This window comes from Aedes albopictus, chromosome 1 (genome assembly GCF_035046485.1).
Source record: "Aedes albopictus strain Foshan chromosome 1, AalbF5, whole genome shotgun sequence".
In the NCBI taxonomy this organism is placed as follows: Eukaryota; Metazoa; Arthropoda; class Insecta; order Diptera; family Culicidae; genus Aedes; species Aedes albopictus.
In genome coordinates, this window is record NC_085136.1 from 47,511,272 (window position 1) to 47,534,620 (window position 23,349).

The window sequence follows — 23,349 nt, forward strand, 5'->3', positions numbered from 1 at the left end:
CTAACCAACTCATATTTTTCAACATTACCGTCCATATACGGTGGCGCTTTTGTTTTGATGCGGTGAGGAGCGGAAAAGTCGGCTTTAATGATCCATAGAGGTAATAAACTATAGAGGAAGAATGTCGCTGCCGAAACATCTCTTGCTGGCGGAGATAGGCCGGGCTATAAGTGTCAAAGTGAAAAAGTATGCAGTTCGACAGATAGATACTCGACATGTTTGCGAGCGAGAACAAAGGGAACAGCAGCGAAATTCGTCCTCTATAGTTTATTGACTCTATTAATCTTTCGTTTAAACGTTAAAAAGTTTAATCAAATTTGCATCTAGTCACTTTAATTTTAAGAAGAGAGAGTCGATGAAGAGAAATCGATCATGTTACTTTTGCCCTTATTTCAACACAGTCTAGATTAAATCTAGACTGGGAAGTCTAGATTAAATCTAGACTGTGTTGAAATAAGGGCAAAAGTAACATGATCGATTTCTCTTCATCGACTCTCTCTTCTTCAAATGGATCACTAAAATAACTAAAACGGCCGCTATGAAATGAACAGATAGCGCCACCGTAGCCTTGTGTGTTTGACGTAACTCGACTGCTGTCACTGTGTTATCGTCCGTATACGGTGGCGCTTTTGTTTTGATGCGGTGAGTAGCGGAAAAGTCGGCTTCAATGATCCATTAAAGTGACTAGATGCAAGTATGGTTGAACTTTTTGGTCACAAATCGCTAGGTTGCGATGCAATCTAGTGTTTAAGTGTAAAAAAGTTCGATTGAATTTGCATCTTGTCACTTTAATTTGCAGAAGAGAGAGTCGATGAAGAGAACTCTTCCATGTTACCTTCGCCCTTATTTAAACTCAATCTAGATTTATTAACGAAAAAGAGAATCGACCAAGAGAAATCGATCAAGTCGATTAGGCCCAAATGAAAAATCAGTGTCGAAATATTTGGTGTCCATCTGACGTAGTTCCACTAGCGACTACTTCGTGATGAATTGGCGCTACAACTCCGTTGAAGCTGGCTGCGCACTTTAATTTATTATATATCGTGCTCTACATTATCGATCGTTTTAACCCATTTCTGCTTTCTTTCGTTTATTCGTGCAAATGTTTGGACAACAAAAGGAGACAAAGAGAAAACCAAAACATCGGTGATATCACGCGCGCGCGCTCGACAAAATCCTCCGCAGAATTCCCGTGAATTTTCATGACCAAGGAATGTCCTCCGAAGTCGCGGGTTCTGCCAAGCAGGAGCAGACGCCGAACGTCGTTAACGCCGACAACGGCGGCGATGGCGACGGTGACGACAAAGAATACGACGATGTGCTTCCGAAGCACTGGACCAAGGTCCGATCGAAGAAGCATCCGGATCGGTTCTACTACTTCAACGTGGCGACCAAGGAAAGCTTGTGGGAACACCCGGGTCGGAGCAAGGCACTGGAGAAGGAAAAGGACATCATTCGGAACGTGGTTGGGAAGGTGCAGGCGAAGGGAAAGCAGGAAAAGGTTGTGCAGCTGAAGAATGATACTCAATTCAAGGTGAAGAAGAATTTGGCCAAGGAGAGGCTGGATAAGTTGCAGAAGCAGTTGGAGCTGGAGACGAAGGCTGAGAGTGAGAAGAGGGCGAAGGCTAAGGGAGAGGCGAAAACTCCGGAAAGTCCACGGAAGAAAGCGGCTGGGAAAGCTTCGGCGAAAGCGGGAGAAGGAAGTTCACCTTCGAAGTTGAAGCGGAAGCGTGTCGGGTCGGATGAGTCGCCTAGTAAGGAGTCGAAGCCGGTGGAAATTAGTTGTAAGAGTAAGGCGATTGCAAAGAAGATATCTGTGAGTGTTGCGACTAAGAGACTGAATAAGGATGTGAAGCAGGAAGTCTCAAAGCCTCCGGAAGCTAGTGAGCTTCTGAAGCTGGTTAAGGATGTAGGGACGCCTCCGAAGACTAGTTCCGAACTGAAGTCCTTCAAGATACCCAAGAAAGCCAAGCAGGCACCTGTTAGTTCTTCAATTTTTATGGATATTCAAAAATTGAATGAATCGCAGCCAAGTAGCTTGCCATCTCCTAAGACTGATCTACCTCAACCTGAATCGGTTTCAAAGGAAGCCGTTCTCGATTCAACACCGAAAACTTCGTACGCTCAACAGTTTCTTCAAGTAATTGAGCGAAGATCATCGCCGACTTTATTGCCACAAACGCCGATTCAAAGAGATCCAAAGGGAGCACAAGAGATTGTAACCGTTCCGCAACCGATCAGGCTACTCCAGAGCTTACAGCGGACACAAACCTGTCCGTCCCCTCAAATATCGCCGCTAGTAACTCCCACCAGCACATCCACTCCGAAACTCCAGGCCCTCATCCGGCAAGAGCAAGACACCCCGCGATCCGTGAAATCCCCTGCCAATGACCGTCTTTCCGGAATTCGCGAGAAACTTGCCCAGGAGGTAGCTCAGCAAACCACCCTGCTCAACGAGGACGCCGAAATGACCGACCTGAGCGCGGCAGCCGACGACCATGATGACCAGGAAGAAGCCATGGACTGGGAGGACATTCCGGAGGAGGAGGCCCTGCGGGAAGTGGTTGCCGTCCGGCAGCTGCTTCCCAATGGGTTCACCTCGGTGGTGCTGGACACCGCGATACCGGAATATGGCACGCATCTGTTTGACGAGATCCATTTCCGGCGGTTCGTGTTCCTGGTGATGGACACCAACGTGTTCCTGTCGCACCTGAAAGGGGTGGAGCGACTGCTGGAGAAGGGGTTTCCACGTGAGTATTCCACAATGCCTTCGGAGGAGTTATTTTCAATTTCTATACTCTTTCAGACCTCGGCCAGCCGATTTTGGTCATCCCGTACATCGTGCTCCAGGAACTGGATCGGATCAAGCACCGGGAGAAGGGCAAACCGCTGTCGCAGGCCGCCAGTCAGTCGATCCGCTTCCTGAACGAGCACCTGAAGCGACGCGACCCGCGGGTAAAGGGTCAGTCAACGGTTGAGGCGGCGGTCCACCTGGTTCCGGTGGAGAACCCCGACGACCACATTGTCAACTGTTGCTTCCAGGTACGGCAGATCATCGCCGGTCGGGCCGGAACGGATCTGATGCTGCTGTCGAACGACGTCAACCTGCGGAATAAGGCCCTGGTCAATGGGGTGCCGGCCTTTGGCTACGGAGAACTGATGGCGGAAGCCGACCGGATCCGATTTGCGGCGGATGACGACGGTGGTGGGGCGACGGATGGTGGAGGTAGGTGACATTCCTTAAGCGGGGTAGTCGAAAGAGTGGGACGTGGAACGCTTCCCGTAAACTAGTTATATGACGCAAGCTGTGACTTTCTAGATCTTAAGACAATCCAAATCCAGTTGAATTATATTTTTGGAGTTCTGTTTATTGTTGAACATCGATGAAGAGTTGCCGTTCATATTATTAATGCTTCGAAATCCAAGTCTTTTCTCACGTTAATCCCAACTGTTCGCTGTGGTACTTTCGTCTGTGAATCACTAGGTTGTTGTAGGCGGCAAATCCTCGGCCGCAAAACTCGCACTTGTGTGGCAGCTCTCCCGTGTGGGTCGCCATGTGGTCCTTGATGTAGATCCTGCGTAAAAACAACGAAAGAAAGACAGTTGTTGCAGAATCATTAGGCAAATTTCTTACAAAAATCTTTTAAATCGACACCAACTTGTAGTAATACTTCTCGCAAATTTTGCACTGCGTCTTCAGCGGATGAATGGACTTGTTGGAGTGCTGTGCCCACATGTGCGATCGCATATTCTTGGATTTGACCATTCGGTGGCACAGTTCGCACTTGATTTGCTTCTCCTGCTCCGCCGTCGAAATGTGCTGACCTTTGCTGGTGCAGTGCTTGCGTTTGGCCCTCAACGAATGGAACGTAGCATCGCAGCCCTCCAAGTCGCAGCTGTAAGGTCTCACGCCCAAATGCATGTTCTTGTGATGTTCTGCGTTGTTGTTTAGCACCAGGGAACCACAAATGTCACACATGAAGCGAGTGGTGGAATCTTTTTTCACCCGTGGAGGAGCTGGCTTGGTTTTTTCGTCGTCGGAACTGGCGTCGATCGAATCTTGGTGACGCATTTGTTGATCCACCTGCTTCCCGAACTCCTCGCTCATTTCCGGATCGCTGTCGCTGAGCTCGCCTTTCCCAACCTTCGGAGCATCTCCGCTATCTAGCACCACTTCCTTCTGTGTCGTTCGGAATTTCTTTCCAGCGTTCCCGCCAACCCAGGAGCAGTTGAACAACCCATCCATCTCGGCTCGGTTCCGTTTCAAAGCCCGGTGGCAGGCCTCTATCGTGGTCTTGTTCTCCTCGCTCATCCAACTGCCCGGATGCATCATCAGCAGTTTGATCGCGTGCAGTGTGTTGGCCTTGTTGCACGCCGCCCGGAAGTCATAGATCATGTCCACCACCAGCAGGCAGTTGATGCAAACCGTTCTGAGCTTGTCCTCGGCGGTAATCTTGACCCCGACGGCGTCCATGATCTTCCGACGGAAGTCCGACCCGGGGGTGGTTGTCTCGCGTACGTCCTCCCGCGCCAGGACCCTCAGGCACAGCCGACACTGGCGCATGTCGGACTTCCGAATGCACATCTTGGTTTTCACTGGCTTGAGATGGGGCTTCTTGGCAGTGGTGAGAGCTGATGGCCCTGCCTCGGGCTCGACCACATCCGGTGGTTCCTCCACTTTTATGTCCGGTTCTACGGGCAATGAATACGTCGCATCCTCCTCGTCTTCAATTTTTATTCTCGCTTCTATGGGAAGTGGATCTTGCTCGGTTTTGATGAACACTTGGAAGGCCATTTCGATGGGATTTCTGTACCTGATAAACTTTGATAGTATGCTTAAAGTTAGTCCTTGATCTGATTTATGGATTTGCAGGTAAGTTCTTGTATTATTTGAACAACAAATCCGTAATAATTAGCGAAATAGCCGTAACCAACAAAATGTACACAATTTGAGTAATTGCAGGAGTGAAAAGAAGCTAGATTTGTCTTCTAAATGCTCACAAAGTTTCCTTGATATCACTTTTCTAACTATTGAAAATCACTGATTGAGTGAAAGGCGTAATCCCATTCTATTCCAAACGAACAAAAACAAGAATTACGCCTTCTACTCCTTTGTTTTGTTTGGTGTTTTGTTTACGAAAGTGAAAGGCGAAACTGAAATCAACACGTAAACACGGCGATAGTAGAAGGCGAAACTGAAATCAAAACGTAAACACGGCGAAAGCAAATGGCGAAATTCTGTCAAAATCATAAACAAGGCGAATAGTAAAAGGCGATTCTGAAAATAATATCGATTCAAGGCGCATAGTATTGGGCGAAATTAGCATTCTCAGGTATTAATTCAGGCGTAATTAAATAAATGCAATTTTTAGTGCAAAAAATATCAAATTCGTGCAGTGTTCTTAGAAAAACAAGAAACTTTGTCAGAACTATATCAATTAACCTTATTTAAGTTGAATTATTCTGTATTACTTCTAAATAGGAATTAAAATTTGATCAGCAAAATTCGGCTGTTTTTTTCGCATTGTTATTGCTTTGTTAGTTACGCCCTATTCGCGAATTACTCCCGAAATGTAAATGTAAACTTCGCTTATTTGGAAAACTCAACAAAAACTTGGCGTTTATTCACAGCAATTCACATAGAGGCTTGCATCAAAAACATAACCTCATCGAATTCTCATACGATTTGTAAACATTGCCCTCAAATTTTTTTTGAGGGCAAGGACGGCTTTATGGACCGGCGCCGAAGGAAAGAAAGAGAAGGAGACAGTGATGACGTCAGCGTGCAAGCGCTCATAAACAAACTGAATCTGAAATTTACGTTTGTGGACCCTTCGACGCATATTGTGACAGCGATGTCGGTCTATTAATGTTCAATCATTGATGATTGTGGTTTGTATTACTGGCATCACTGTTCATTCATCAATTTGGCTGCGTGCTTCTATGTGTTTGTAAACAAATTCTTATCAGTTCAGATTGTTCAGATAACATGCAACATACGAAGAAAAGTCGCATACGACTGCAGCGATCGACACGCTCGGTCGTGTTCGCGGCGTGCTCACCAGAAAGTAAACTCTAATTGAGTATAAACCAAAAATTAACTGGCAATATAGCGCTAGTTCGCTGCGCCATTTTCCGCTGTTTGTTAGCACAAACAGCAAACAGAAGCAAGAAGAAGAAGAAGAAGAAAAGTCGGTTTTTAAATTTTCATTAAAAATAAGTGCTTTAATTTCCATGTAAAACAACAATTTCCGCAACATGAATCCACCGCGTAATCCCTCACCATCCACCCAACCAAGCCTGAAACCCTCGAAGGTAAAGCTACGTCTGAAAAAGACCGACATCCGTCAGTGTCGGCTGTGCATGCGGGTGCTTCCCAAGGCAGAAACCATAGACATGGCCCTCGATTCCCGATTGGATCAACGCCGCAAGATTCTGGAAGCCGTTGGAGTTCGAATCACAGTGAACTGCAAACTCAAATCGGTGTGCGTCAACTGCTGGGTCATAGTGGACATTGTCTACAACTTCCGGGCAACCTGCCAGCAGGCGGACACCCTGCATGGAACACGTCTGCTAATGATGCACCCCGGCCTATGGCTGAGCAAGGAGAACAAACAGATGCTGATCAACTGCCACAAGCTGGTTGAGAAGAACCGGGCCGAAATGACCGGACTATTCAAATGTTCCACCTTGGACAAGGGAGACGAAGTAAAGCTGAACGTGGAGCAGGAGCCACTCCCTATAGAGACAGTCATTTTGGGAGAAATAAAGAAGGAAGAGCCACCAGAGGAACAGCCTCCGCCGACAGAGCCTGCTGCTGCTGCTGCTACGGACCAAACAAGCAGTGACAGCGATCCGGAGCAGACCGAGCCCGAGCAGTGTGCACAGAAGCTAAACGAGCCCCTTGAGTATCAACCGTCTTCCAAAAAATCATACAATGCCAAGGACCACATGTGTGAGCTCTGCGGTAAAATGATGAGGAATGTGTACGCCGAATGGCACCACAATAGCGTCCATCTGCGCACCAATCCCTACGAATGTTCGGAGCAGGGTTGCAACCGAAAGTTCCCTTCCCTGCTTTATGTGAAGACTCACGTTAGGAAGGATCATTTGAACAAAGCGGCGAAAAACGAATATTTTGACTGCCCAACTTGCTCGAAACAGATCAAAGGAAAATTCGCTTTCAGAAGCCATCTGAAGACTCACGAGGCGCATGAAATGCACCCCGAGAAGCAAGCTTGCACTGTTTGTGGCAAGTATTTCTATAAGTAAGTATCTGAAAGAAAACTGAGATAACTCAAGTTTTCAGAAAGTTATTCCTATGCACGTCTGCTTATCGATTTAAAACCACGATTTTGCTCATCCATTCCAGAAGATACATGAAGGATCACATGTTCGTCCACACGGGACAGCTACCCTATCGGTGTGAGTTTTGCGACCGGAAGTATGCGGCGTGGACCAATTGGTGGCAACACCGGAAGAAGCATCACGCTGACCAACTGCAACGGGTGCAAGATTCAGGAGGAAAGTCATAAGGGTAAATAAACTGTTGAATTGAGAGTGTTGTTGGAGTCATCAGTATGCAGCGATCTGATGACATTTATAAAAACAATAGCTCCGTAGCAGCGAGTTCCACCTATTCCACCGTTGTTTCCATTAGACAATACTGACTCTAGGGATCGTTTAACACCTGAAGAGAAGGCTGATGAAATAGATCGACATTTCGTTAGCTTACACAATCTTGGACAAAGACATTGTCAGTCCTCATGAAGCAGCTCTTCCTGAGCGTGCTGCCAACTTACATCTGATCCCAAAAGACTACACGGAGGAATTGGAAATTACACCTGACGAATTGTCGACCTATATGAAAGGATCTAAAAATATGAAGGCCCCAGGTTTCGATAATACCCTGAACTTGGAACTCAAGAACATCAGTCTCCAATTCTACATCATTGGGCACTGATTTTAAATCAGTGCCTGTGATTTAGCTACTTACTCTCGAGGGGCGATTCACTATACTACTATACTGAATTGAAAATACACATACGAAAAAAATACACAGAAATACAAAAATACACAATAAATTCAAAATTTAATTAAAAATACGCCACATTCGAAAAAATACAAAAATTCAAAATAAAAATGCAAAAATGTTCCAATACGCGAGAAATACAATAACAGTTCGAATTCGATTTAAATGCATAAATACGATAGAATTCATGCAGCAGTGTACGAATTCGGGAATAATGCGACGATTACGTTAGAAAATTTCCATAATATTGATGTTTACAAACATCGGGACTGGACACCTGGCGACACCTGAAGCTGGATAGGATCCAAGCTTCCGGAACTTACCCAGAGCAAAATCCGTCATCCAAGCCGTCAACAAACTCCATCGGGGAAAACAATCCGTTATTGGGTGAATCTTATTCAAAGGTTGCTGATAATGATGCGGAAGAAGGTTCGTCAATTTTTTGGATCATGTGAAAGAAGAACGCAGAGATTATTACTCATGAGGATATTTTCCCAAAGTAATTCCAGCGAAGATTAATCCCTGTGAAGTTCTATCGGATATTGATCAAGGGGAAGCTTTTTCGAAGTTTCCCCCAAGTGGAATCTCTTGCTCTTTACTCCCAAAATAAATTTCTACGAAGACTCTTCCAAAAGCCGTAATTCAATTCCCCCTTAAATTCCGCTATGAGGAACTTCCTCGAAGATTGCTTGAAGAATCCCTTCCGGAAATTTTCGAGATATTTATACCGGGATTTCTCTCTCCATGTGCATCTAACCCTTGATCTAACCACAAACTTAGAGTTTGTGATCTAACGGAATTCCGCTACTATGACATACTCCTGGAATTCTTTCACGATATTCACATCAGCATTTCTTCAAGAATTCGTAATAATAATTCTCCCGGCAGTGCCATCACAATTCTGTCATATATGTCCACCGAAATTTTTTCATCAATTTCGTCTTCAATTCCACCATGAATTCCTTCGCCGATTCTGAGGTCGATTCCTTGACTTCTGGAGACATTCCAGGAGAAGCTGACGGAAAAATATCAAGGCAAAATGCTGGAAGAATCCCAGGTAAAAGTTTCAGGAGGAATCCGAGATTGTAGAAGGAATTCCTGGAGCCCTAGAAAGAAGTTCAGTGAAAGTTTCTGTGCCAAGCCACGACTAATCTTAGAAGTCCCGGAGGAATCACAAAGTCGTTCGTGTTTTTCCAAAACCTGTAGGATGCCTGCGTCGAATGCTATGCTGATCGGTGCTATTTTGGTTGGGTGGAAATGGTGGTTCAGTAACAGAAAACAATACAAATATTGTATTCTGTTTGCAGTATTCGAAAACTTGGCTGAATTTCGGCTTGTTTACAAACATACAATTCCCAAATGCAGAATGTGAAAAACAATTCAAAAATACACATTTATTTGAAAAATACTCAATTATTGCATCAATACATACCAATTCTAATTAATTCCCAAAAGTGCAAATCAATGCACTAATACAAAAAATACATGTCAATGCACAAAAAATACACCAATTCGATTTTCAATACACAGGCCTGCATCGAAAATACATGAGTGAATCGCCCCTCGCTTACTCTCATCCTGGAAATCAGTTAAAATCATCCCCATCATCAGGAAATCTGGGAAGGATCCTCCCTCATTCAAAAGCTACAGACGCATTAGCTTTCTCTCAGCGTTGTCTAAACAGTTCGGTTTTCGCCGCGGCCGATCCACCGTGCACCAACTGTTTCGAGACACAAACATCATCAGACGGAACAAGTCCCTTATTCCAAAGCCTCCGTTATGGCGTTGCTCGATGTTGAAAAAGCATTCGACAACGTCCTGGCACGATGGCCTGGTGTTCAAGCTGCAGCAGTCGTACGGTAGTAAACACAATCTTCGCAACTACAGTAGACGTTCGATAAGTGCAACATGTTTACGTTTCAGTTACCGAATGAAATTCGCTAACTGCAACGACTGACAGCCGTCAAACAGTTGTCAAATGCTGTTGGACGCAGCCAGAATGCACTCAAAAACATCGCAATGCAGGTGAAGTGCATCCGAAAAACATCGCAACTCTGTTGACGTTTTGTTTTTGACAGATAGCGGTGCGATAACTGCAAAATTGTTGCACTTAGCGGACTTGCAGTTAAAAAACATTGCAGTTAAACCGTTTGCACCGAGCGAACGTCTACTGTATCTGGTAGTTTAATAATTATTGTTTATCGTTAAACCTATCTTTCTTTTCTGGACAACACAATCCTGCTGGAGCTAGCAATATAGGTGAATACATAACGAAGCCTCGAATTTTCAAGAGCACAAATCTGAGGAACCAAAAGACGGATTGCGCTGAAAAGTTGATCGATTAGTAATCCGCTGGAGGTGATTTTTTTTTGTTCGTCAGAGATCTAAAGAACGCAGCCTTCATGACCATCAGTCAGAAGAAGAAAGACGTCTATTTTGTTTGTAAACAATATTGGTTCGAAGCGACGTCAGCAGGGACGCCAGTCTTTCCTATTCAGTGCAATCCATTTCCGAAAAAAAAAGTCCAACGCAATGACGACGGTCAACCCATCAGCATCACGGGAAGCTACAACCGGAACCGGTGGAAAGACCTTGAAGCCCATCAAAACCAGGATGCGCTTCAAGAAGGACGACGTTCGCCAGTGCCGGCTCTGTTTACGAATGCTTCCGCGGGACGGCTTCCGCCTAACGGGTGAGCAGTCCGACGACGGTCGGAGCGACTTCCGGCGCCGGATTGACGATGCCGTCGGAGTGAAAATCGTCGACCAAGACCGAGTTAGGTCCGTATGCAGTGGTTGTGCGCTTCTGGTGGACATGATAAGCGAGTTTCGGGGAACCTGTCGTAAGGCGGAAACTATTCATAGGGGGCGACTACTGATGATGCACCCCGGAAGTTGGGCTAGTGAAGAGAACAAGAAAACGTTGGAGGATTGTCGCAACCTGGTGAAACGCAACGCAGCCGAGATGGATGTGTTGTTCAAGTATTACGAGCAGAAGAATGTGGAGACCCAGCAGCGACTGGAACGGAAGGCCAAACAGCAATCCGCGAATGGACCACAGATAGGTCGGCTGCCGAGGACTCTGTTCAACGAGGACGATGACTTGGACATGACTCTGCTGCAGCCCACTGCGGCACCGAATCCATCGTTGGGGTCCGCAGTCCAGTCGAATCGTGGTGCTGAGAAAGGATTGGCCTTGTGTGATATTTGCGGTAAAATTATGGAGCCATACAATATGCAGTACCATATGAACAAGCATACGGGAGACCGGCCGTTTGCTTGCGAGCAGGAAGGTTGCGGCCAGAGATTTTTCAACTTTAAAGTGCTACAGTATCACATTCAAAGGGTGCACTGCGAAAGCATGCTTGAGTGCAGCGTTTGCCAGCGTAAGGTAAAGGGGAAACTGCAACTTAAGATGCACATGCTGGTCCACCAGGACAGCCGGCTGCCCAATAATCGGAAGACGGCATGTAAGGTTTGCGGTAAATTATTTTACAAGTAATTCTGGGAGAGACTTGGTTCTTTCAAGAGGGGTTTTTGGAGTAACGTATTCTATACTTTTTAGGGGTTACATAAAGGATCACATGGCCGTTCACACGGGGAAGCTAGCACATGCCTGTGAGTTCTGCGGTCGACGGTTTGCCGCCAGTAATAATCTGTGTACGCATCGGAAGAAGGCTCATCCGGATGCGAAACCTATTTCTAGTAAGACGTTCCAGCAGCAGCAGCAACAGAGCGATTCTTCGAATGACGGTTGAACACTGGAACCAGAACATGGGCGTTTACTTGCAAATACATGGAATGCTGTATATATCTTCAGAACACGTCTGGTGTTACGTACGTGAAGTCAAGTGATGGGTTCCGTAGTGCGATTAAGCTGAAATGTCCAGGGAACAATACTACGTATCACCATTGCTACCGGCTGAATCTTTTCTTTAGTCTGTAACTGTCTGTAACGGTACTGTACTATTGAAATAAAACCTTTGTTAGATTGTACTCCTTGCCTTTTCTATTTTCCCGATAAACATAATGCATAAGAATGCTTTTTTCACAAGAATTAGGAAAACAACTTTGTCCGTGAAACAACTATAACGCTGTGCTTTTATCTCAGTATTACTTACTGTAACTTTTCAGGATTTTGACAAATTTTTAACAACTTTCACGAATCCTCCAACAGTTGCAGCTGGTCTGCGTGATGCTTCCTCCGATGTTGCATCCAATTGTTTCGCGCTGCGTACTTCCGGTCGCAGAATTCACACTGATAGGGAAGCTCTCCCGTATGGACAAACATGTGGTCCTTCAAGTAAAGCCTGGAATAGATGTGTAATTGACAATTACAGCAGCTCTTGGCGCATTTCCCCTAGGTACTTACTTGTAGAAATACTTCCCGCAAACAGAGCATGCTTCCTTCCGCGGATTCTTCCCATGTCCCTCGTGAGTCGTTAGGTGATAATTGAAGTGAAGCCTCCCTTTTATCTTTTTCGAGCAAGTTGGACATTCAAGATATTCTACCTTCTGCGCTTCTTCGGAGTGAACCCTCTTGACGTGGCTGTTGAGGTAAATCTGGGAAGGAAACTGTTGGTTGCATCCCTGCTCCGAACATTTGTAAGGATTACTACGCAGATGGAATTTGTTGTAATGCGTTTCAGCGTACGTTTTCTGCATCGTTTTACCACAAAGCTCACACATGTGATCCTTGGCATTTTTTCTCCTCGATGATTGTCGATCTTCGAGCGGAGCATCCAGCATCTGTAAACACTGCTCGGTTTGTTCCGGATCGCTATCAGTTGCTGTGTGGTACCCCCTTTCGTCATCCATCTCAACAATAATGGGCTCCGTCTTTTCTTCTGCCATTGCAGCAGCGGGCTCTGTCGGTGGCAACATTTCTTGTGGTGATTTCTCTTCCTTTGGTTCCATCACAACCACTCTCTCAATCGGCTGAGGCTCTTGCTCCTTCTTCACCTCCATCAGCAGATGCACGTCTCCCTCGTCCAAGCCGGAACATTTGAACAGTCCGCGCATTTCGTCCCGGTTTTTCCTAACCAGCTTGTGACAGTTGATCAGCACCAGTTTGTTCTCCCTGCACAGCCACTGGCCGGGATGCATCATTAGCAGACGCGTTCCATGCAGGGTGTCCGCCTGCCGGCACGTTGCCCGGAAGTTGTAGATGATGTCCACCATCAGCCAGCAGTTGGCGCACACCGATTTGAGCTTACAGTAGGGCGTGATTCGAACTCCGACGGCGTCTAGAATCTTGCGACGCTGGTCCGTCCGGGATCCGGTGGTCGTTTCCATTGTTTCCGCCTTGGGGAGCACACGCAGGCACAGTCTGCACTGGCGGATGTCGTCCTTTTTCAGGCGGAGCTTTACCTTCGAGGGTTGCAGCTTCGGATTTGCGGGTCCTGGTGAATTCATAATGAAAACTTTACGCGTACATTCAATCACTAATTTTAAACGGATTTTTATGAGCAACTCTTATTTCTGGCGAGCCGACACCATTCGGCATCAGCTCTAGTTTAACGTCCGCCTATTTCTGGTACTAAGCCTAAACACGGACGGTCAGGGAGACATCCACACACACCTGACACCCTACATATCGAACCCATCAACACATGGGCCGGGACCTACGGCTTTACTTCCTATCCGAGGGAAGACGTGATCAGATATTTTTGTCTCAGAAATACCGACGGCGTCGACTAGGATTGAACCTAGACCGACTGGGGTGAGAGGCAACCACGCTTACCACTACACCACCGACGCCGCTATGAGCAACTCTGTTAAAACTTTTTTAAAGCACTGATAAGAATTTGTTTACAATCACACCGAAGAACGCAGCCAATCTTTTAACAGTGTTGCCAAGGCCGAGTATCAAATCGATTAGAACGGCGACATTCTACGTGGATCGCCCATTTCTAATCAGTAACAACAACAAGCAGCGTCGTCGCGCCAGCTGATTGAAGTTTGTTTATCAACCATCGTCGCGTCGAAACTCTACGATTTCGCGAGTTTTCGCACCGTAAAAGTAGTGAAATCCATCACCACATCCGCCACGAATAATGACGACCCAACCGGTCACAACCAAACTCCAGCCACACACCATCACATCCCGCAAAAACCTCAAACCCGTCGAAACCACACTACGCTTCAAGAAAGCCGACGTCCGCCAATGTCGGCTGTGCTTGCGTGTGCTGCCGCGCGTCGACGTCCGTCTAACCGTCGAAAACGATGCGTACGACTTCCGGAGCAAAATCCTCGAAGCCGTTGGTGTGAAAATCACGGACCAGGACAAACTACAAGGCGTTTGCTGCAGCTGCCTGTGGTTGGTGGACATGGTTAACAACTTCCGGGAAGCGTGCCGCAAGGCGGACACCATCCACCGGAAGCGACTGCTAATTATGCACCCCGGCAGCTGGACTGCCGAAGACAGTAAGAAAACCCTCGAAGATTGCCACAACATGGTGAAACGGAATCGGTCCCAGATGGATGCCTTGTACGGGTGCTTCGAGCGCAAGGAGGAAGAAGCGCAACAGCAGACCAGTCGGCAACCGATTAAGATAGAAGAAGTCGACCTGCCTCCTCCACCATTAGTCTCAGAACCCCCGACTTTGCCCGAGAACGATCCCATTCAAGATCACATAGCAGCGGATGACGCCAAGCCAAAACCCTCTTCTCCCGAGCCCCCCTCCAGTTTCGCCACCGTCAGGAAAACGGTCATGTGTGATATCTGCGGAGAGTTCCAAGAACGCTCCCTACTGGAGGGCCACCGGAACAGACATCTGGGCGTTCGTCCTTACCCGTGTACCGGCGAAGGCTGTGGAAAAATATTTTCCTGCAGAAACGCGCTATCGCGGCATTTCACTGCGCAACATTCCGTTGTGATGCCGAAGCTCGAGTGCCAAATCTGCCACTGTAAGTTGAAAGGGCACAAACAACTTCAATTGCACATGACGATTCATGGCGGTGATAACCCGCGCAAGTCGGCCTGCCGAATCTGCGGTAAAATGTTGTACAAGTGAGTATAATTTCTTGGCATACTATGTGGATCAGCATACCTAACGATATTCCTTTTATTTTTAAGGTGCTATCTCAAGGATCATATGGCTGTCCATACGGGGGAGTTGGCCTATCACTGCGAGGTCTGCGATCGGTCGTTTGCTGCTATGAACAACTACATCACGCATTTGAAGAAGTTCCATCCCGATGTCGAATACAACCCGAGGAATATGCCCCGGCGTGTTGTCGATGGGATGAATTCGGAATAAAGTTGTTGTGATAATCTATGTACTTCGAGTTTGTTTGGAGGTTCGTCACTCAATATAAGTACCTAGCGTTGAAGTCACTCCTGTATCACCTCGCTTCACGATTGACCCTCGAGCGATCGCGCTGTTGTATTTTGTACAACACGCTGAAAAAATCTCGCTTTTTGTACTCAGCATTAACGTGGTGCTGACGGTAGTGGTTAACTGTGCCTGCGCGAGTTCCGGAGGGTTAAAGGTTTTAACAGATCACCATGCGTCTCTTTTAGTTCGCACTGATGGAGATCGAAGCAGGTCGGTGATTAAAACAATAGAGGAACTGAGCGTATAACGCGCCCTCCGGGGGTAAAACGCCTTCACGCGATTTCATCGTATTGAACCGGATTTCATTAGATACAAGCAAACTACATCTAAAATTCAGCTGGTTAAGACCGAGAATGGCTAAGTGGTATTCACGTTCGAATGTATGCGTGCCTTTTTGTAGATGCATGGGAAATGCTTTGTTTGAATCGTCCAAGAAACTGTTTTTCCTCGATCGAAGTACGCAGTTAAAAAGTTTCTGCAAGGAATCGCTCAAGAAATGTCTTGACCGTCTTGACCTTTTGAACACGAAACTGCTCATATTAAGCCTAACTTTACCAAACACCGTATGTAACACATGTAAACAAAAAAGAGATTTTCACACGAGGCGTTAAATTTCGTTGAGGACTACTTGTATCACTCACCTTCGGGGATGATTTGTAAAAAGTACCCGGATTTTTCACGTTTCCGAAATGCTCAATGTATGAGTTGCTATGGGAACAGCGAACTTCCCCTTCGATTTTCTCCGTTCGTTGATTTTGTTAGATACGATGTTTGGTAAAGTTAGGCTTGATTCTATGGTTACTATATACTCTATCATCCCCCCTTAAGAACTGTTTGCAGTTCAGAAGGATTTTTTGGCCTATCATGATGGTTGGAAAATTCCTTGCTCGAATCGCCCTTGAATGCGAAGAAATGACAATTGAAATGGCAATCTCTGTACAAAGTTTTGCCAGGAATCGATCAAGAAGTTTCTTGAGCAATTCATTTTGAATACGAAACTGGGCTCCATCTTGAAAGTTCTTGATCCTTAATGCCTTGGTGAACAAATCCGCTGCTTGATGTTCGGCACTATCATAACATGTTTAAGGCTAGGTTTAACCCTAGTCGTGGGGTCATTATGACCCAGACAGGCACGCTGAGCGTGCACTGCATGAGGGATGAACTTTAGCTAATGCACGAAGAAGGTTAATGTGTTTTTCTTCGATATGCTGCCTGACGAAATGATGGCGAATATGTATGTTTGCTATATAAGTATTTGCTTCTTTATTAATAGCCGATGTCCTTTCCCGCCAGGAGAATTGTACTCTAATTGTCACAAAAGATGGGTGGGTACCGGTTTTGCTATTCTGGACAATTTCTGTCGAAAACCTCTCCACCAAATGCCTTCCTGTGTAGCAGTCGAAACCGCCATATACTCCCACGAAATTGGTCCACCAGACTGCAGGAACACATATCCAGTAATGGACCGACGGGTTTCAGTGTCATTTCCCCAGTCCACATCGTAATAGCCTGAAGCATGCGTCACACTGTTCGTTGTATGTACGTCAGCTTCATGTTCTTCATGCCTTTTAGGTAGCAGTCCAATGAGCTTTCCCTGGATCGTTGCAGAAATAGTCCAAAGCATTGACAGCAAAGCTAATATCTGGCCGAGTTCCTTGTACCAAATATTGTAGACCGCCCTGACCAGCTCCCGGAAAGGAACCATCTCCATCTGTTTCCGCTCCTCTGCTGACTTTGGACTCATTTCCTTCGTAAGCTTCCTATGAATTTCGACTGTTGATGATTATGTTCGAAAACTTATGTGAAATTGGGATTTCCATTCCGCGGGAATCGCCCAACGCAGGAGCTCACTGAAGCACTACTTGCGCCGGCGACGGTTGATCCAAGAAAGAGGCAGAGTCACGCCAGTATCAGCGCACGCTGAGTAGACGGACGAGTGTGTGCGTGTGTTTGTTCGCTTGCTAGAGAATGGGAATGTAGATGGATTCTGTAATGCATTAGGGTGTATCCCACATCCCACTTCCTCTTTAAAAAAATATCCTTAGGGTTTGATAAATGCATATTGAATTTATGTTTATTAATTTGAAATTGATTTTTCTATCAAAAGACAATTGGTTTTAGGTATTTGGGGGCTTTGTTACCTTTACGGCTCAGCCGGATTTACCCGTTTTCTCGGCCTCGACCAACCGAACGTAGTCCTTAAGGTAGTCAGGAACTTTCTTTTCCCTTGACGGTCGCTGTTCACCCACTTCCGTTTCCTTGTGATCTCGATCAGGCGTTCTCCACACATGAACACGTTTTGTTTGAGACACGTGTCGTTTCAGCTGCTGTCCATCACCACCTGTTAGCACAAGGTTTCCTTTCCTCTCCTCCGTAACAGTATATCTCTTTGGATCAAACCGACTATCACCCTTGGATCTGGATTGACGCTCGATGATCACTGTATCACCTGGTACAATTCTGCACTGTCGTGCACCACGGCGCCGGTCTTCTCCACGGTCTTGCACGTCTCACATCCTCTTCTGTTAGAAATCCAATGTTATTCGATTCGATTTTTGCAATTTCCCATGGACTTTCCACGTCGTCGAACTCATCATCTTGACCGGTATACAGCCTGGAAGACGGATCGGCTATATTGAATTTACCTTCCACGTACTCTACAACGTAATTGTATGGGCTTAGTCTTAATGCCCAACCGTCGGCTCGCGTAAAGGCTCTTTTCGAAGTTTCTCTGGAACGATTGAGTATAAATGCAACCCCTTTCGCGTCTGTTCGCAACGTGAATTGTCGTCCAAGTAGGTAATAGGAAAAGTATTCTACCGCCCACACGGCTCCCAGTGCTTCCCGCTGATTTTGGGCGTACCGTTTCTCTGTAGCTGTTAACGCTTTAGAAGCGAAGCTAATGACGCGGGGAGTCCCATCCGTGTTCTCTTGAACGAGGACAGCACCTAAAGCGTTGGGGGATGCGTCTGAATAAAGGATAGTTTTATCCGTTTCTGAAAAGTAACCGAAAGCGACTGTGGAGCTTACTATTCGTTTCTTTGTGGCTTCAAAAGCGGTGGACTGACGTGGACCCCAACTCCACGTTTTTGTAGTAGCAACTTCCCACAATGGGCTTGTTACGTCCGCAAAGTTGCTAATATATGGACTCACGAAGGAAGCTAATCCCAAGAAGCTTCGTAGTTCTGAAGAGGTTGTAGGTTCGCGGAATTGCCGAATATGTTCAACCTTTGCGTCGTCGATATGGAAGCCCTGCTCATCGAGTTCGTGGCCTAGGAATTTTATGTGTTCCTTATCGAACTCACACTTTTCAGTATTCAGTGTCAAGTTGTTTGCTCGCAGTGCCTGCAATACTCTGGCCACAGTTTTATGTAAGTCTTCGATGGTTTTTCCAAAAATCAGGATGTCATCGATGTAGACAATGACATTCTCAATGTCTTTCAAGATGCGACTCATTTCTCTCTGGAAGATTTCAGGAGCGCAATTTACCCCAAACATGAGCCTTGTAAAGCGATACATGCCACTTTCTGTAAGGAATGTAGTCAAATCTCTTGATTCTTTAGCTAACTCGAGATGGTAGAAAGCGCTTGTAAGGTCTAGCTTCGTGAAGTATTTCGCTCCATGGAGTTTAGCTTTCATCTCATGAATTAAAGGTAGCCGAAAGTATTCTCGCTTTATGGCTTTGTTAGGAGCACGCATGTTTACAACAAGACGAAAATCGTCCTTCCCCTTGGATACGGCAGACATGCCACTTATCCATACTGGCGCGGTAGTGACCTTCTCAATGATGCCCCTTTTCTCCATTTCCTGCAACCTTAGTTTCGCTCCTTCCCTGAACGCTGCGGGGACATTGTAATAAGCATTTTTCTCGGGGGCTACAGTCTTGTCGATGCTGAACCTTACTTTTACTCCTGGCATTTTGGGGAAAACGGTGTGGCCTTGGGATTTCTCGAAGCTGTTTATCGAAACCCCCACTTTCAACAGTCCCATATCACTAGATGTCACGCGACCAAGCAGCGAACGACGTCCGTGTGGAACTACTAAAAATTCAGCAAGGGTGGATGGTGCTATAGTACCCATCACATTTAACTTTGCTCTGAATGCACACTGGATCTGCATTGGCTGCTCTGAAGCGTAGGCTCTCAGGATTGAAGAATTTGATAGTTTGATTTTTTCAATGGTTACCAAACCATCTTCAGCATCCCGGAGTAGTTTATCCCAGTCTCTACCTCCAATTACGTTAACATCGGCACCCGAGTCGATGAGGAACTCTATTGGGCAAGAGGAATCCAATCTGCATTTCACAAACACATCATTCAATGTGAGAGCGTTTATGTGCTGTGGATAAATTTTCAATGCAAAATGTTAGTATGATACACTCGTGAACGCAGTATTGGGTTAGTCTTACATGACTTGACCAGGTAAGTATCAAAGAAGGTAGTTCAAATCAAGCAAAGGTATCATATTTAAATATAGGATTTGATGCAGTAGATGCTTAATAACTTCAAGAGGACCTTGTGCTAAATAAAGATGGAGTCCAAATTTACCAGTGTGTTGCATTCACTCACTATAGTTACACATAGTTACAGTGACTGCAAAGTAATGTTAAACTCTTCGCGCTTTTGTTTGAACAATAAACAAGTTGGGTTGACCGAAAAAAAGAACTGAATATGGTACAGGAAGGGTGGACATATTACATGCTTTAAGCAGAACTGTGAGGCAATCTCATGTCAGTGTGGGGCATATTTAGGTAGCTGTACATAAAACGAATATGTTGTTTTGTTTTGTTATATATGTTTAGTAGTTTTCCGTGTCCCTTCGGGGTTTATTTGCTCGAATGAATTCAGTTTTTAATATTCGAGCTCATCAAATAAAACAGTATAGGAGGATATCATTTCAAACGAATAAGTTCAAATAATCATGAAAAAATCATAAATCATACCTGGGTGTTGTTTTCTGTTCTCGGTCGATGAAGCTCTTCTGTCACGTTGGCTTCCTTCCTTCGGCATGTTACGGCAAAGTGTCCGCGCATGCCGCATCGGTAACAATCCTGTGTCTTGGCCGGGCATTCCTCACCTTTATGCGCTGGCCGGTCGCACCTGGAGCACCGCCCGCGCTTGCTGAGTCTGCCACGCGGGTGAGCGTTGTTGCGAAAGGGTGCGCGTGATGATTGTTGATTGTTGTAGTCGGTATTCCTGTTTGGCCTCTGGCCAAATGGTCGGGGTCGCTGGTAGCTTCGCGGGGTATTCGGTGTTCTAGATACCTCCTGAACGGTTCCTTCAGAGATGTTATCAGAACTTGACTCTCTTCCAAACGCTTCACTACAAGATGCAGATTGGACCACAAAAGCCGCATCATAACCAAATGTTCGAGCTGCCTTTGCCAGCTCGCGGTTGGTCATGCCCTTCAGCAGCTGGGACCGAACGAATCGCTCTTGATCGTTTGGACTGTAGCGGCATAGCTGGACTTTGGTCTTCAGACGTGCGTAGAATGTCATCGTCGTTTCTCCTGGTTCCTGCTTCATCTGAGAAAAGGCCTCATGTTCAGCTGCTGTGTCTGTCAGACCGAGGAAATATTCGGTGATGTTAGAAACCATTTTTCGGTAGCAGTCCGGCTCTTCAAGACTTGGTCGCAATCCAGCTGCTCTGACGATGTTTTGTAGGTCGTCACCAATCGCCAAATACAGCAGCTTTGCCTGGCGGGCAGGGTCCGAAATGTTGTTCAGCGTTATGGCAATTTCAAATTTTTCGATGAACTTACTGAACGCTTCCCACATGCCAGAGGCAGGAACATCTTTGGGGAAGTGTGGAATATTTTCCAGGCGGATGGCTGACTGTCCTTCAGATGACACAGCAGGACCGTCAATGCGGCCCCACGAGTCTCCTCCTGTCGATGAATCGACTCCGCCCTCACTTGGCGTAGACGTCGTCGCAGATTGTTCCCATGGTTTTTCGGAAATTAGCTGAGCCAGGTCGACGATTGCCTTTTGCAGCACTGTAAACATCTCAACCGTGACAGCCGGTGGTTGTTGAGCCGTTTCTGGTCCGACCTCGTTAACTGGGTTTGTCGTATCGTGAGGGGCTACTTCGTCTTCCAAATTTGAATCGTCCTCCGAACTTGAATCATCCTCCGGGTCTGGGTTGTCCTCCGAATCCGCTTCATCTATTTCATCCTCCGGACGTGGGTCATCGGTCTGACCAATTTCACTGTCCTGGTCAGATTCCGCATCGCTTGACGACCCATCAGTATGCGCTTCCGTTTCTCCCGGCTGTATGCGGACGTACTTCCCGACACGATCGTTCATTTTCCCTATTGAAATTTAATCACACGTTAAGGTTTTTTTTCGAAATCAAGCCAAAGATTATTTGTCTTTGCCTCATCCAACTACGACTTTCCAAAAATCGGTTAGAACCTGTAATTCCCCCTCACCGTGCATCGTGGAAACGTTTTATCATTGTTGTTTCTTCTCAAAAACGCCATGCTAAGCTATTCTTTAAAAAAAATAACAAAACGGCCGTCCCGGATCATTTTGGGTATAATTCTTTATTTGGGAAAAGTTTTTGTTTGGAACGTCCCGCTCCATACCGGTTTGGTTCTTCTAACGTTCGTATCGACGCACTACTTCATGGATCATAAATCTAACCCCAAAAAACGATCAAAATTTACATGGCCGTCCCGGCAAGTCCTGTCGCATCATTTCTTTCCTTTTTTTTGCTATTAACAATCACTTTGAACTTGTCACTACCCTTCTTTACTTTCGTACGTCCTGTACACGTGTAAATTTTGCTGTTTCGTCCCAAAACGCTGTTCTAGCAAATATTATTTATCCAGATCCGTCCCGGATCATTTTCCGATGGGATTCCTCAGCTGAACGATATTTTAGCTTCAAGCGTCCCGCTAAACAACGGGGTTGATCGTGCAACGCTCGTCCCGGAGCGGTACCCCACGGTGTAACAATCTCACTACCACGTTTCACACTATCGTTGCCGTCCCGGCAGATCCCACCACGTTTTTTTTGTCCGAAAATCACTCCCATTTGGTCAAATCCACCACTGTTCCTCTCTAGTTCTCAAGCCAGCAGCAACCAACTCCAATTTCTTACTATTCCCTCTTCTACCATACGTTCTGCACACGTGGGTTCCCCTTTTGCTGTTTCGTCCCGAAACGCACTGCTAACATTCTTTAGTCAGATGAAACAAAATGGCCGTCCCGGTTCATGTCTAATGTGATTTCTCCTCTAAATGAAGCTTCCGTTTCAAGCGTCCCGCAAGACAACAAAATTATCTATACAACGCTCGTCCCGAAGCGATATCCCGGAGCTAGAGAATCTCATCGTCGTACTTCACAATTTCCCACTGCCGTCCCGGCAGATTCCCTCCTATTGATTTTTTTTTTTAACAAAAAAGTGCGCCCATTTGAACCAGCTTACCGATTCTCGCTCGTCCACTGCGGTACAATCTGAGATTTTCACTTTCCACTTCTCGTTTTTTTTTTTAACCCGCTTGGTAACGCACTCCTGTTTAATTTTCACTTTTCTTTCCTCTGCGACGGGCGATTCCCACATTAAGCCAAGATGTTCTGTTAAGCCTTTCGGGAAAAGCTGAACAGAACGCTGGCAGAACCGCCATTGTGGAATTGGGATTTCCATTCCGCGGGAATCGCCCAACGCAGGAGCTCACTGAAGCACTACTTGCGCCGGCGACGGTTGATCCAAGAAAGAGGCAGAGTCACGCCAGTATCAGCGCACGCTGAGTAGACGGACGAGTGTGTGCGTGTGTTTGTTCGCTTGCTAGAGAATGGGAATGTAGATGGATTCTGTAATGCATTAGGGTGTATCCCACAACTTAAGAATCCGTTTTGAGTTATTCCTCCAAAGACTGAAAGCCATAACATCCAAACATTTGTGAGCTTCTGTCCCGGGTCCGCTGATGTGGTAACAGTGTTGCAGTCAGTTTCTACGAATCGTTCCAGAACTTCT

The 23,349-nt window shown here is 46.1% G+C and overlaps 6 protein-coding genes across 7 annotated transcripts; 4 read left to right on the top strand and 2 right to left on the bottom strand.

The window, feature by feature from the left end:
* The first annotated feature begins 1,134 nt into the window (after window positions 1–1,134).
* Window positions 1,135–3,382, top strand: LOC115256469 (uncharacterized). Its single transcript, XM_029855114.2, has 2 exons — window positions 1,135–2,750; window positions 2,807–3,382. The coding sequence occupies exons 1-2, from the start codon at window positions 1,214–1,216 to the stop codon at window positions 3,232–3,234; spliced, it is 1,965 nt and encodes a 654-aa protein (XP_029710974.1). The 5' UTR covers window positions 1,135–1,213; the 3' UTR covers window positions 3,235–3,382.
* LOC109397874 (zinc finger protein 773) lies at window positions 3,348–5,313 on the bottom strand. Its single transcript, XM_029855115.2, has 2 exons — window positions 3,660–5,313; window positions 3,348–3,575 (listed from the first exon to the last, which is right to left on the bottom strand). The coding sequence occupies exons 1-2, from the start codon at window positions 4,793–4,795 to the stop codon at window positions 3,434–3,436; spliced, it is 1,278 nt and encodes a 425-aa protein (XP_029710975.1). The 5' UTR covers window positions 4,796–5,313; the 3' UTR covers window positions 3,348–3,433.
* Window positions 5,314–5,993: 680 nt separating this feature from the next.
* LOC109406990 (zinc finger protein 574) lies at window positions 5,994–7,560 on the top strand. The gene is made up of 2 exons (XM_019680013.3): window positions 5,994–7,268; window positions 7,373–7,560. The coding sequence occupies exons 1-2, from the start codon at window positions 6,259–6,261 to the stop codon at window positions 7,533–7,535; spliced, it is 1,173 nt and encodes a 390-aa protein (XP_019535558.2). The 5' UTR covers window positions 5,994–6,258; the 3' UTR covers window positions 7,536–7,560.
* Window positions 7,561–7,710: 150 nt separating this feature from the next.
* Window positions 7,711–12,027, top strand: LOC109397887 (myoneurin-like). Of its 2 annotated transcripts, none has more exons than XM_062844467.1 (2): window positions 7,711–11,529; window positions 11,597–12,027. In XM_062844467.1, exons 1-2 carry the CDS (start codon window positions 10,565–10,567, stop codon window positions 11,787–11,789), a joined length of 1,158 nt encoding a protein of 385 aa, XP_062700451.1. In that variant the 5' UTR covers window positions 7,711–10,564; the 3' UTR covers window positions 11,790–12,027. The 2 variants fall into 2 exon arrangements, with proteins under 2 accessions (XP_062700451.1, XP_062700452.1); XM_062844468.1 differs by having other exon boundaries at window positions 7,711–11,513; window positions 11,597–11,739.
* LOC109397886 (zinc finger protein 691-like) lies at window positions 12,020–13,788 on the bottom strand. Its single transcript, XM_062844466.1, has 2 exons — window positions 12,404–13,788; window positions 12,020–12,341 (listed from the first exon to the last, which is right to left on the bottom strand). The coding sequence occupies exons 1-2, from the start codon at window positions 13,444–13,446 to the stop codon at window positions 12,191–12,193; spliced, it is 1,194 nt and encodes a 397-aa protein (XP_062700450.1). The 5' UTR covers window positions 13,447–13,788; the 3' UTR covers window positions 12,020–12,190.
* A 149-nt stretch (window positions 13,789–13,937) lies between these two features.
* On the top strand, window positions 13,938–15,311 carry LOC109397888 (transcription factor Ouib). Its single transcript, XM_019670228.3, has 2 exons — window positions 13,938–15,043; window positions 15,110–15,311. The coding sequence occupies exons 1-2, from the start codon at window positions 14,088–14,090 to the stop codon at window positions 15,291–15,293; spliced, it is 1,140 nt and encodes a 379-aa protein (XP_019525773.2). The 5' UTR covers window positions 13,938–14,087; the 3' UTR covers window positions 15,294–15,311.
* Window positions 15,312–23,349: the final 8,038 nt, after the last annotated feature.